Genomic DNA, 15,196 nt, shown 5'->3' on the forward strand with positions numbered 1-15,196 from the left:
GTATATACCATACAGTTGCTAAGGTGGGGCCCTGACATGGGATACTCACCACACACGGGGATATGAACACACACACAAAATGCACCACACACTACCACGCGCTTCAACACATATATCACCCTCAGCACACATTTCACCACACATACACCAACCTCGCCACATAAAAGTTGAAACTCAAAAGTCGCCACTCAAAACTCACCACGCTGTCCCAGAGCTGTTTAAATGATGAAAAATGAGCTGTGATTGGTTGCTATCAGCAACAGTTTTCTTTGTAGACAGTTGTGGTAACTGAGGCCTAATATTCTTATCATTTCTATCGTCCTTATGTAAAGCTGGAAATAACACAATTTACTACCGTGCCAACACAGCCCACCCTCTGACACAGACTGCAGTGGGAGCCCAGTATCACGCAGGATAGTGTTAGATACACAGCTCAGCAGTCAGTATCACGCAGGATAGGATTAGATAAACGGCTCAGCAGTCAGTATCACACAGGATAGGATTAGATGCACTGTTTTTATGTGCAATATAATCATTATAATTTGTAATAACTAATCACAGTTGGTTACTATGCCCAGGAAACACCGGGCTGTTCAGCTAGTAAATTATATAAATTTATCGGGTTTTCTAGGAGATGGATGTGTAAAAATCGGACGGCACATGCATGGTCCATGTGCCGTGCAATTTTTTTTCTTGCACCCATTGACTTGCATTGGTGAGTCTTTTCCGATATATGTGGCAAATCCCAGCATGCTGATATTGTTTTCTCAATCCGATCTGAGCTGAGAAAAAAATTGCAGATGAGCATGAAATCATAGAAAAACATTAGTCAGAGTGAAATTCGATTTTTTTTATCAGATTGCACTCGTCCGTTTTTCTCGCAATTGAGTATGAGCCCTTAGATCCAATAGCTGGGCTACAAAACATGTAACTCACTGACATTGAGAACAAATATATTCTAACTCAAACGACTGTTCAAGGTATGCAAATATCTCTCAAGATGCACACCTAGTAGCATTGTCCATGGTGCACATACTAAATGGGGATAAACAGTACAGATAAAAGCATAAAAACACCAAACTTTGCTCTTGATCTAAATTATGATATTCTGTTTATCTATGCACTTTAAATGCATCGCTCGCTCCACTCAGAAGCGTCGCTTAGTGTATTTTGCACTTGCATTCGTCCAACCAGCAAGCACAGGTGTTATTACTAGCTTGGGAACCTTTTGGGATATTGTCCATTTTACCAGATTATTAACATCAGTCTCCAGCCGTGGGCTTTCTCTCTGCTCGTTATGAAAATTACACTGGAGCCCACGCCATTTTTTATTTTTTTTAATTTAATTCTTAAGTTTATACAGGAGGTACACAGCTGCTGAATACAACTCCAATCAATGTCGCCTGGTCGCGCTAATCTCAGGGACACCAGGCGACAATGTTGATAGCTCGCTTCAGCAGCTGGCGCCTGGGAACAGCTACTGTACTGCTTTTCCCAGACGCCGGTACGTGTCACACAGACGGCACATGGATGTGACACACAAACACACAGATGGCAAATGGATATATGGATGTAACACATGTACATACCGATGGCACACAAGCATGGAACATGAATCTCACCAGTACTCTTTTTTTCCTGCACAAGTATCACCAGTACTTGTGAAGGGGGCCTTACCTGGACAATAGGAGTGTTGATCCAAGTATGGGGTCAGTCATATAGCACAGTATAGTTAATTCAGTATAAAATAAATATAAACTTTTATTTCTAAATGCAAACTTTTTTTTACTTTTTGCTTCATTTTAACCTCATCTCTCAATAGAATATTAAAGGATTTGAATATGGTTTGAGTTTAAATTGGACATAAAAGACTCTAGCCTTGGTCTCTTCATTACAGTAACAGCATGTGGTAACATCACCCCACAAGCAGTGGCTAAAGGATGAATCACACTTTAATAGGCAGTGAACAGGTAGATAGAAAGGTTAAACCTAATTGTTGTCTTTAAAGGGATTTTTCAGGGATAAGAAAATTTACTTTTTAATAATGTGATTTGCAGATTTACTGAATAGCATATTACCAATCAAGTTGTCCAAGCATGATGATTTACATATTCTTTAAACTTAAGAAAGGTTTTGACCTATACAATTTTGAAAAAAATAAACCTTGCTCTTGAAAAAAAAAAATATTTATTCATTTATTTTTTTCCTTTAAGACCGTTGAAAACTGTGTGTGCATTATGAGAAACCTTTCCTACCGGTTAGCTGCAGAAACTTCTCAGGGACAGCAAATTGGAACTGATGAACTTGATGGATTACTTTGTGGTGATACCAGTAACAAAGATACTGAAAGTTCAGGATGTTGGGGAAAAAAGAAGAAGAAAAAGAAATCTTTAGATCAGGTGAGTAATTTTGTTCTTCATTTATCTATACAAAGACAAGTCAGATTTCTGAAAGTCACAAAGTCTATTTTTATAGGGCCAGCAGTTGGCCCTCACTTTTCTTAGGCCAGGTTCATACTGCGTTAAGGCAGCCCGTTCAATGCATAGCATTGACGGGCTGCATTAACACTATAGCATAACGCGATCGCGTTATGCTATACCGCTAGTGCAGATGATTCTTCTGTGCTAGCGGTGACGGAGCCTCAGACGCTGCAGCCCGTGTCCAAGGCTCCGTCACAGAATGACAGCACATCGCTAGCGCATGCGTTAGTGATGCGCCCGATAATAGGGGTTAATGGCAGCGTTAACGGACTGCCATAACGCAGTATGATCCCAGCCTTAGAGAGCCATCAGCCGCCTATGCTTTGTTGCTACCATTATTAAACAGTATATGAAAAAAAAAGGTAAAGTAATTCAGCTCACCCCTTTTTGGTCGTCCTCCTGTGTTCTGGATTCACACCCTGCGCGCAGATTAGCCTTGGACTCCAGGCAGATAATTGATGATGCAAAAAACCATGCATTAATCCAGCGACTATGGGCACTAGAATGTATTTAAAACTTCTGGTTCATTTTATACATATTAAAATACAGTGCAGCATGTTGCAGCCTCAGGGCTGAACTTGAGGAACAACAATCCTACGCGTTTCAGCTATAGGAAGCAAAACCCTTAATCATGGTTATCCATGATTAAGGCTTCCTATAGCTTTGAACACATTTACTGGATAGCCACAGTAAAACTAAGTTCACATTATTTATTTGCTGCTCCTATACTATTTGCTTATGCATTGAAAGCAAGGCCTGCCCCAAAGTTACCCACACCCCAATAAGCCTTTGAACAAACGTACTGGATGGCCACAGGAAAACCAAGTTTACATTATTCATTTGGGACTCCCATACTGTTTGCTTATGCATTGAATGCAAGGCCTGCCTGCCCCAAAATTTACATGCACCCCAATAAGCCTTTGAACCCACGTACTGGATGGCCACATGAAAACCAAAGTTCCCATTATTATGATTTTTTTAAGTCACATAAAGTGAATACAAGGCCCGACCCAAATTTAGCACGCACTCCAATCCCACAATGAATAAATGTGGAGGATGATCTCTGAAAAATATTTTCCCAATTTAAAGGAGTGGGTATCCTATACTTGTAATACCAATATATTTCCTCCTGGGGGGTACACCAACATACTGTGTCAACATTTTTTTTACAGGCATCATAAACACAATGATGTGGTTTCCTACACAGTTGCTGCCGGGAAGGTGCAGATTTGTAGCAGAAATATGGAGTATGTGTCGTTGGATGAAGTGATCAGGAAAAGGGGCATGATGACGGTGGGAATGGGAACTGTAGAGATCCACCATATTAGTGGACGGGGATTTACTCACTTAGCCATTCTTTGAGGCATACGCGGGGACACTCCGGGTTAAACAGTTCATTCGGTGTATTAGACATCATCATAAACCGCTCTTCATGAACATAATAGTGCGTAGCTTCCAGTACAATGCCCGTTAAACATGCAGTGTTACCACATAAAGCATACAAAGTCTCTTACTGACCCCTGTCAGCATTACTCACCCCTGTCAGCATTACTCACAGTTCATCCCTCACAGGATATAAGGGAAGCGGCCGCACTTGGATCAATGTTCCAGATAGAGCCTTGCTCACTAGGCCGTCTACAGTTGCAGAGCCACAGCCGGACAGGAGCTTCCCTACACAGAGCCATCACAGACTCTACCAGGTCTGGGCCTTTCCATGTGCTCTTCCAGGAAGTTCAGTCCCAGACACTTCCAACACACCCAGGCCTTCCGAGACCTTGCACTCTGAACACTCAGGATCAAACACGCACAACCCATGTGACCAGACCTCAGACACACTACATGGTACGTGACCACACCCACAAGTGAGGTATGGATCACATGGTCATGACCTCACTACAGGTCCTATTTCATACAGCCACACATACAGGCTTTATCCTGGGCATTCAGACACACGCCGACATGCATATTCTGAGTAGCATATACAGTGCACCCTAGCTTTAACAGAGGTTACCGCACCACAGAACGTACAGGATTAATAACAGGGGGGCTATGGAAGGTATGAGATCCAGGATCCAGCCTTCAATTATTAGTCGTTTACCCACCACTAATTACTGGATTGCGTTTGATGCCCATCAGAAGATAGCTGTAACAGATACGCGTCTGAAGCTAGGCCTAAAAGATGCCCGTGAAAAATTGGTTGCCAAAGACACACGTTTCCGTATAAAGGGTAAAGGGCAAGATACTCATGAGATGCTGAATTCTTGACAGCAACAGGTCAATGTTGGAGGACAACCAACAAAACTGATGGATGCTTATGAAAAACTAAGTTTAAAGAGGAGTGCACCTGCTGTAACTATCAATTCACCCATGGCATAAGGTTCTTCATCTTCACCCATAAATATTACCAGGACCATCAAAATTTCACAGCCGAAAGCTATTTCTTTAGGTGTAATAAACAATGTTAAAGGAATACAAATAAACATTGTTAACCACGAACCAGGGAAACCACAGATTTCCTCTTTACAACATATGAACGATGATGGTATTGCTGACAACTTGGAACTTTCCCACATCCCCACAAGGAGATGAAAATCACAGCTGCCAACACTGTGCAAAAAAAGCCAGGAATGTCTGGAAATTCATTTTCTCTTAGGCAAAATTCACCTCTTACTAAAAAGCACTCTTTAAATCCTCAGGGTCATCAGCAGTAATCCAACCAACTGTATTTAAGATTAAGCTCTGATGAGACAAGCACAAATTGGAGACTATAATAAGAGAGACCCCCAAGTCACATATGGGCCCAGAGACTCCTTCAAAAAATCCTTCATTTTGCTTCTTGTGGTTAGTTTAGCGCTGATCACCAGCAGGTAGATGATGTTTGAAGGAGTCTGGCATCAGACATTGGACATTCAATCCTGTTCCCAGCATTCTTGTACAGTTAGCCTTCGCTGTGGGGCAGATGCGTTATTGCCTCAAGAATTTCCATTTTACCCTTGCTCTAGTATTCTGATCCAGCACAATTATGGTTATACTTTTATGTCAAGGGAGGCTAAATGTTGAATAACTTGTTTAAATGTCTTCAATTATCTGGTTCTGCTTAACCCCTTTGCCCCCAAAGGTGGTTTGCACGTTCATGACCGGGCCAATTTTTACAATTCTGACCACTGTCCCTTTATGAGGTAATAACTCTGAAACACTTCCATGGATCCTGGTGATTCTGACTCTGTTTCTCGTGACATATTGTAATTCATGATAGTGGTAAAATTTCATTCATATAACTTGCATATATTTGTGAAAAAAATGGAAATTTGGCGAAAATTTTGAAAATTTTGCAATTTTCCAAATTTGAATTTTTATGCCCTTAAATCACAGAGATACGGCACACAAAAAACTTAAGTAACATTTCCCACATGTTTAATTTACATCAGCACAATTTTGGAACCAAAATTTTTTTTGTTAGGAAGTTATAAGTGTTAAAAGTTGACCAGCGATTTTCTCATTTTTACAACACCATTTTATTTTTACAGACCACATCACATTTGAAGCCACTTTGAGGGGTCTATATGATAGAAAATACCCAAAAGTGAAACCATTCTAAAAACTGCACCCCTCAAGGTGCTCAAAACCACATTCAAGAAGTTTATTAACCCTTCAGGTGCTTCACAGGAATTTTTTGAATATTTAAAAAAAATGAACATTTAACTTTTTTCACAAAAAAAATCGTTCAGGTTCAATTTTTTTTATTTTACCAAGGGTAAAAGGAGAAATTGGACTGGAAAAGTTATTGTGCAATTTGTCCTGAGTATGCTGATACCTGAAATGTGGGGGAGAACCACTGTTTCGGCGCATGGCAGAGCTCAGAAGGGAAGGAGCGCCGTTTGACTTTTTCAATGCAAAATTGGCTGGAATTTTGATCGGACGCCATGTCGCGTTTGGAGAGCCCCTGATGTACCTAAACAGTGGAAACCCCCCACAAATGACACCATTTTGGAAACTAGACCCCCCAAGGAACTTATCTAGATGTTTGGTGAGAACTTTGAACCCCCAAGGACTTCACAGAAGTTTATAACGTACAGCCGTACAATTATAAAATCATATTTTTTCCACAAAAATGATCTTTTCACCCTCAATTCTTACTTTCCCAAGGGTAACAGGATCCTAAAAGTTATTGTGCAATTTGTCCTGAGTACGCTGATACCCTATATGTGGGGGTAAACCACTATTTGGGCACATGGCAGAGCTCGGAAGGGAAGCAGCGCCATTTGACTTCTTTGGCTGGATTTGAGATTGGACACCATGTCGGGTTTGGAAAGCCCCTGATGTACCTAAACAGTGGAATCCCCCCACAAGTGACCCCATTTTGGAAACTAGACCCCCTAAGGAACTTATCTAGACGTGTGGTGAGCACTTTAAGCTCCTCCAGTGCTTCACAGAAGTTTATAATTCCCGGGCGTGAAAGTAAAAAAATCGTATTTTTTCCACAAACATGATCATATAGTCCCCATTTTTTTTATTTTCCCAAGGGTACCAGGAGAAATTGGATGCCAAAAGTTGTTGTTCAATTTGTCCTGAGTACCCTGATACCCCAAATGTGGGAGAAAACTACTGTATGGGCCCACGTCGGGGCTCGGAAGGGAAGTAGTGACGTTTTGGAATGCAGACTTTGATGGAATGCTCTGCGGGTGTCATGTTTCCTTTGGAGAGCGCCTGATGTACCTAAACAGTGGAAACCCCCCACAAATGACACCATTTTGGAAACTAGACCCCCTAAGGAACTTATCTAGATGTGTGGTGACCACTTTGAACCCCCAAGGGCTTCACAGAAGTTTATAACGCCCGGGCATGAAAATAAAAAAATCATATTTTTTTCCCACAAAAATGATATTTTTGCCCCCAATTTTTTATTTTCCTAAGGGCAACAAGAGAAATAGGACCACAAAAGTTGTTTTGCAATTTGTCCTGAGTAGGCTGATACCCCATATGTGGGGGTAAAACACTGTTTGGGCGCATGGCAGAGCTTGGAAGGGAAGGAGCACCATTTGACATTTTCAACACAGAATTGGCTGGAATTGAGATGAGAAGCCATGTTGCGTTTGGAGTGCACCTGATGTGCCCAAACAGTGGAAACCCCCCAATTCTAACTCGAACCCTAACCCCAAAACACCCCTAACCCTAATCTCAGCCCTAACCCTAGCCCTAACCCTAACCCTAGCCCTAGCCCTAACTCTAATGGGAAAATGGAAATAAATACATTTTTTTAATTTTATTATTTTTCCCTAACTAAGGGGGTGATAACGGGGGGTTTGATTTACTATTTATGGTGGTTTTTATTTTTGTCAGCTGTCACACGCTAAAAGACGCTTTTTATTGTAAAAAGAGTTTTTTGCATCGCCACATATTGAGAGCTATAATTTTTCCGTATTTTGATCCACTGAGTCATGTGAGGCCTTATTTTTTGCGGGATGAGTTGACGTTTTTATTGGTATCATGTTTGGGCACGTGACATTTTTTGATCGCTTTTTATTCTGATTTTTGGTACGCAGAACGAACAAAAACCAGCCTTTCATGAATTTCTTTTGAGGGGTGCGTTTACACCATTCCGCGTGTGGTAAAATTGCTAAAGCAGTTTTATTCTTCGGGTCAGTACGGTTACAGTGATACCTCATTTATGTCTTTTTTTATGTTTTGGCACTTTTATGCAATAAAAACAATTTTATTTAAAAAATAATTATTTTTGCATCGCTTTATTCTGCGAGCTATAACTTTTTTATTTTTTCTGTTGATGCTGTGTGGTGGCTCGTTTTTTGCGGGACAAGATGATGTTTTCAGCGGTACCATGTTTATTTATATGCGTCTTTTTGATCGCGCGTTATTGCACTTTTTGTTTGGCGGTATTATAATAAATCATTATTTTTTGCTTCGTTTTTTATTTTTAGGGGATTCGCTAAAAGGGTTATCTAATGGAACAGTTTTATAGGGCAGGTCAGTACGGACGCGGCGATACCAAATATGTGTACTTTTATTGTTTTTTTTTTTATTATTTCCAAAAAATGAATTTATTAGGGAATATTTTTTTTTTAAATTTATTAAGCGATTTTTTAAAAATTATTTTTACACTTTTTTTTAACTTTATTAGGTTGTCCCAGGGGGGACATCACTGTTCTGTGACAGATCGTTTCCAAAAAATGAATTTATTAGGGAATATTTTTTTTTTTAAATTTATTAAGCGATTTTTTAAAAATTATTTTTACACCTTTTTTTAACTTTATTAGGTTGTCCCAGGGGGGACATCACTGTCCTGTGACAGATCGCTGATCTGTCACATCACAGATCACTGTGACAGATCAGCAATCTGTCACAGGCAGTGTGCAGGTTTTCTCCATGCCTGCGCTTTGCAGGCACTGAGGAAGCCAGCTCCCTGCAGGCCCCCGAAGGTCCCCGTCGCCATCTTGGATCCGGGTACCTGCAGGGAAAGAGCCCCCCTGCAGCAGCGCTGCACATTGCACTGCTGTGGGGGGCTCAGGGAAGCACGGAGGGAGCCCCCTCCCTGCCGATGCTTCCCTTTAACCCCCAGTACACCGCGATCGTGTTTGATCGCGGTGTGCAAGGGGTTAACATGTCGGGGGCGGTCCGTGACTGCCCCTGGCACATAGTGCCGGGTGTCAGCTGTGATAATCAGCTGATACCCGGCCGCTGATCGCGCTAGATGTACTATCCCGTCCATGGGCATAGGGGCCCGGGTCCCATGGACGGGATAGTACGTCTGATGTCAGAAAAGGGTTAAAGGATAATCTTTGTTGTTTTGTAGTCTTAATATCTGGATTCCTCCAAATGGATATGAAGACCTGCATATTCCAGTAAATTGGGGGGGAATTACTAAGTGTCCACCGACTGTGTTCTAGACAAAAAAATATTATGCCTAATTACTGTTTCACACTGTGAAAATGTAATCCAGAACTCTACAATCGTAGGAAATACTAATTGCCCTGCGGCTGAAGCATGTTGTGATCTGAATACAGAGAAATGCTGAAGGGAAGTAGATCATGCTAAGGCGGGCGTCACATACAACATATAAAATTACGGAACGTATTTTATGGCCGTAATACGCATAAATGGTCCCTAAATAGTGATCTGTATGTCATCCGTTGTCAGGGTGTGGCATTTTCCCATGTAAGCACCCATATGTAATCTGTATGTGATCCGTAAATCGTTTTTGTGACATCGGCGGTCGTGCCCACCGATGCCCCATCTGCGACGGCACCCGCCGCAGCCTCTTCTCACCTGCGCGCCTCCGTCCGTGCGCGCGCCCTTCCTGTCTTCCGTCCTGCTGCGGTCGCACGCGCCAGCCTTAGGTTGCGGGCGCACGCCCGTCCGTCCTCGTTATCTGGAGGTGGGCGTCGCTGAAGGGCTGGGCTTAGGAAGCACTTCCTGGCGCTAAGGTACTTCAGGTGTCCTCCCTAGGAGGAGGACGCCTGGTGATTGTGTGGAACTCCCGCACTGTTCTGGCCGTATTCTTCCTGTCTAGTGCTACTACTTGGTGCTCGTCTCTGCCCCTGTTCCTGTGTTGTCTCCATCCTCCCTGCCTGCCTCTGTTCCTCCTCTCCCTTCAGTCCTCGCTGTCTGTCCCTACCTTCCTGCTGGTATTCAGTTCCCCTTGTCCGTCTCCTGCCTTCCTGGTCTCCCTGTCTTACACCCGTCCGGATATATATACATAACTCCCCTGGGGTTTCCTCATCTGCCCTCCTCTCCTCTGTGCCTCGTCCTGTTGCCCCTACGGGCATTTCTGCTGGGTTCCTTCTTCCTCTAATACTCTCGTCTAGGTAACCTTGTCTCTGTCCGTATTTCCTGTCCCACCTCTTGCCTTGCTTCTCCTTGAGCCGTCCCTCTTGGTAGCGGCTGTCGCGGTTCTGACCTCTGTGGTATTGCCCCTAACGATCCCTGTACAGGGGTTGGTCATCACCTGGTGCGCTCGGCCCAGGGGCTCCAGATCCGCGATCCAGAGGGTCAACTCTCGGACGTAGTCTGCTCCTGAGCGTCACAGTATTTTTCTTGCAACCTTGCAAAATGGACATTTAACGGTTTTGAGGCCTGCACATAATTTCAATCATCATCAACAACCCTATTTATTACCTCTCCACCAGGTGCCAGCCTCCAATCTACCCATTTTGCTGCTGTGCTTGTGTTGGTGTCTTGCTGGTTGTTAGCAAACATGTCAGACACACTTCAGTTCACCCCAACTGACCGTGTTCTGTGCAACTGGGTTTTGTCCCGCCACTTTGGCCAGCCATACCCAGTGATTGTGGATCCGAGGAGGAGGAGACGGATGTGGGTGCATCCACATTTGAGACGCCTCAATAAAGGCCATTTTCACAGGCTGTATGCAGCTCTGAGGACACATCCCGACAAGTTTTTCCTCTATTGTCGGATGACCGTTTCTACCTTTTGATGTTTTGTTGGAGACACTTGCGCCCAGAGATCACCTTCCAGGACACCCGGATGTGCAAATGTATCTCTGCGGAGAAGCGCCTTCTCCTTACGTTATGGTATGTATTCCTCAGCTACAGAATGTATTTTTTGATGATTTGTTTTCTAAATACTTCTCTTACTCAGTAACCCCTTTTTTGCTGAGTGACATTCTTAATGTTTCCCAAATCTATGCTCTAAGGAAGAATACTTTGATGTTTTATTACACATTACATAGCCGTGTTACATATGTATATGTAGTGTAAGCCTAAAATCTTACTTACCCACTGTTCTGGTTATCTATATGTAATGTGTGCATCCTTTAGCATGTAGTAATGTACATATTTTGTCCATTTGTTTAATTGTAGGTTCCTCACAACAGGCCTTTCTTAGGCCGCACATCATCTGGAGTTTTTGATTGGGCAATCGACAGTATCTGGCATAGTTCGGGCTACATGTTCGCAAATCTGGACCAGACTTCGTCAACTGGTCATGCCAGAGCCAAAGATGGGAGACTGGTTGAGGATTAACAGGGGATTTGAGGCGCACTGCCAATTCCCCAATTGTATTGGAGCCCTGGATGGGAAACAGAACCGTGTGCGTAAGCCACCGAACTCAGGGTCCCAATTCTATAATTATGAACAATATTTTTCTGAAGTTTTGTTGGCTCTGGTTGACAATAACTACCGGTTTATAATTGTAGACATTGGGGCTTATGGAAGAACTGGAGACTCTCGAGTCTTCAATACTTCCATTATGGGTCGGCGGCTGCGCAATAACCAGTTGGACCTACCACCACCAAGTTAGCTGCCAGGCTCAACTCAAGTAGTGTTATCTTATGTCCTAGTGGGGATGAAGCCTTCCAATTGACCAAGCATGTAATGAGGCCATACCCACGCAGAAACCTTGAAGACCGGTGCAGGATTTTTAATTTGTGCCTTTCACGTGCCCGATGTCTGGTGGAGTGCGCCTTCGGCATTCTTTGTGCCAATTGGCGTGTCCTCCAGTCTGCCATTCAGATGAGTGAAGCCAACGTTAATGAGGTCATCAAAGCTTGTGTGGTCCTCCATAACTTCACTAGACTGCATGATTGATCCTCATCTGATGTGGTTGAAGGTGTGGTGGACAATGGGGATAGGCCTAGGCCACATGTTCTCCCTTTACGTTGTCCTCTCTCAGGAATCAAAGTCCATGATGTGTTCACACAGTATTTTGTTTCACCTCAGGGTGCTACTACCTGGCAAGATCAGGCTGTATCTATGTTGTGATGTTCTTTTGTGTGTGTATATAAATATTTTTTTTCCTGTCCTATGGTTTGTGTGTCATGTTAATTTGCCTCAACGATGTGTTACTTATTAGATTTCTTAAAATATTGAAAGAAGAGGCAAAAAGTTGCATTTTCCTATTTTTTTATAAATGCAAAAGATAACTTAGGATAGTGGTTACCATATTTTTGTCATATGGCAGATATTGCCCTTAACATTTGGGCTTTTCTGTATTCAACATTGTTTGGACAACCAAATGGCTAACAAGAAAAAAAATTTGCTAACGCAAGCAAATAACCAACTTTTTTTTATAATTGCTGGTAGCTTGGCGGAGGTGATGGCGGTAGGCCTTCATCTCTTTGTTGGGGGTTGGGGTGCCCAACTTGACCATCACCCCGTTAGGGTGGATGATCCTGGCCCTGTGGTAATATGTGGCCATGGTCATGTAGCTGTGCACCAGTGGCCATAAGGAAAATGGAGATTATACCCCTGTGGCTGATTGTAGCCACATCCATCATACCCCCAATATGACCATGTCGTCCAAACCCAGGTTGTGGCCAGCTTCCAACACCGGGTCTGTACAAGTAGCCATATTGGGCAAGTTGGTTATAGGCTGCCATTTGGCCCTGTTGTGGCCAAGGTTGGTTTGGGGGGAATGGGTGGAGGTGTAAGCGCACGTGCAGGCGGAACTTCAGATCCTAATTGAGCATGCACATCTAGGTGTTGGGAAATGCGGAGACGGTTACGGGGTGAGAGCTGCCACCTCTCAAGATACTCAAACACTTCATATGGGTCATTGGGGTGTGTGCATGCTTCAATTAGGATCTGAATGGATCCTCGCACACATAGCCTCACCTCACGAGGTAGGGGACAGAGGTACCGGGCCAGGCTTCGTGAATATGCCTCTTCACCCTCATCCTGGGCAGCCCTGGACAGGTAATTGAGGACACCTGTGTCTACATGCCTCCGGGTATCAGAGGCAGTGTTGTCTCTTCTCCGTGTACCATGGCAGCCTACGGCTGCAGGCTGGGGGAGCCCTCAAGATGGCAAGTAGGGCTGCTGCTGTTGCCGAGGTCTTCTACGTTGCTGGGTGCTGGTGGCTCTGCTGGTTCTGGACCAGGTCCAGAAACAGATGCTGGTCCTGGTTCTGGTGGAGCATGAGGGTTGCAAATGTTCGGCTCAGAACATGGACCAGACACCTCTTCACCTCCCCCGGCCGGGTCTATAATGGCCTCAGAATCCGACCCTGTCTCCCTCTCTGTGAGGTTGGACTGAGCTCTGTTAGGAAATGTAATAAACAAAAATAAATGTAGCTCTCACCCTAAACAGCATATGTGTCATGTGGTGTGATGTCTGTACTTACGGTAATAGATCCATAATGGGTGCCAAAAAAGACAAGCGGTCAAAATATATATATTTGCGATTGGTCTGTGCTGCTGCCCCGCTCCTGGCCCTCTGCTGTCTTTCCCGCCGCTACTGGTCGCGGATGCTGCGCTAGCGTCTCATCACATCCTCAACTACAATGTGAAGGAAAAATGTCATTTTGGGAAATGTGCCAAGCAATTTTCCTAACATATCACATAGTTATGTGGCCTAGTAGGGTGTGCTTTATTTCCTAAATTTCTTTTACAAACAAAGATAACTACATACACAGTATAGGATTTTAGGGGCTAATTTAAAGAAAGGTGACTTCTGGCCTTTAAGATGATTGGTAAAAAAGGCAATTACTTACTAATTTGTTGCTGCTCCTCACGTTGCCATTGCCCAAACTCTGGAAAGATCTGCACACAGATGCGCCTCCATGCCGCCTCTTTTCTGGCTCTGTCGGAATAATGGGCATCCCGTTGGTCCCAAATTTCGGGCCTTTCCTGGACTAACACAATCAATAGCTCCACATTAATGTGGGTAGACATGATGCTGTACTCCATGGAGGCGTACTTCCTGGATGTCTGGAGCGCTTTTTGAGCTAATTTGCATGTCTAAGCTTCCTGATAATGGTTTGGCCAATTTCCTGTCACCAGGATAAGTCTTGCGTATTTCTCACAAGTCACACATGTGGTCCGTGTGTAATGCATTTTTTTTGCGCACCCATAGACTTACGGGCGTACTACGATGACAATCGCAGCATGCTGCGATTGGCACGGCCCGTAAAAAATACGCGAGAAAAATACGGCTGATGGGAGCTACCCCATAGAGAACCATTGGTCCGTGTGCAATGCGTGTTTTTAACGCCTCTCACTCATCCGTATTTATCTCTAGTGTGACGCCGGCCTAATAGTGATCTACATGCTGAGATATATACAGAGGAATGCTGGGAGGACACAGATTGTGGTTTTCTATTCACTTCATCTGCATCTACAAATTTGTATTTTAATGCTGATAATAAAAAAAATTCTCAAGTGTAGGCAGAACTTTAAATTGATATTTATTTGGACTCCTCATTGGGAGGGGGGACACAAGAAACGATAGGTGAACAATGCTGACACTAAAAACACCCCTTTGAAAACAATAACGTTGCTGTTGCATCATGGAACAAGTTCACCCTGGTGATCTAGTGGTATCATCGTAAGAGACGTGGAGGATGGCCTCCTAAAAATGTTTTCCCAGTTTACAGGAGCTATACTTGTAATGCCCATGCACTACTGTAAGTGCATGAGCTGCCAAACCTCTTCCCCTGGGGAGTACACATCAAGATAAAGAAACCACTGGAGCCATAGGCGGAGGAGGACATGACTTGGGGATGGTTGGACCTTTACTCTTGCAGCTTTTTTGGTATAGTGGTGTAGATTTTAAGCAAGAGTGATGTTGCTTTCAGAGTAAAGCTGGAGTCACACACAGCGACTTACCAGCGATACCGACACCGATATCAAGGTGTCAGGATCGCTGGTAAGTCGCTATGTGATCGCTGGTGAGCTGTCAAACAGACAGCTTCACCAGCGATCAGCACAGCGATGCCGAGCACCCGGCATCGCTTGCCATCCCAGTAAA

The 15,196-nt window shown here is 43.7% G+C and overlaps 1 protein-coding gene across 6 annotated transcripts in view; it reads left to right on the forward strand.

The window, feature by feature from the left end:
• The window catches only part of CTNND2 (catenin delta 2), a 3,465,616-nt gene that overhangs the window by 1,758,793 nt on the left and 1,691,627 nt on the right, over positions 1–15,196 (forward strand). For 5 of the 6 annotated variants that reach the window (XM_073587627.1, XM_073587626.1, XM_073587625.1 and 2 more), the window contains one exon: positions 2,214–2,399. The exons of the other annotated variant lie outside the window; for it this stretch is intronic. In XM_073587627.1, the coding sequence (XP_073443728.1) occupies positions 2,214–2,399 (186 nt within the window). The remainder of the gene's footprint in view (positions 1–2,213; positions 2,400–15,196) is intronic. 6 annotated transcript variants of the gene reach the window in all.

This window comes from Dendrobates tinctorius, unplaced genomic scaffold (assembly GCF_039654945.1).
Source record: "Dendrobates tinctorius isolate UK_male_01 unplaced genomic scaffold, ASM3965494v1 ptg000100l, whole genome shotgun sequence".
NCBI lineage: Eukaryota > Metazoa > Chordata > Amphibia > Anura > Dendrobatidae > Dendrobates > Dendrobates tinctorius.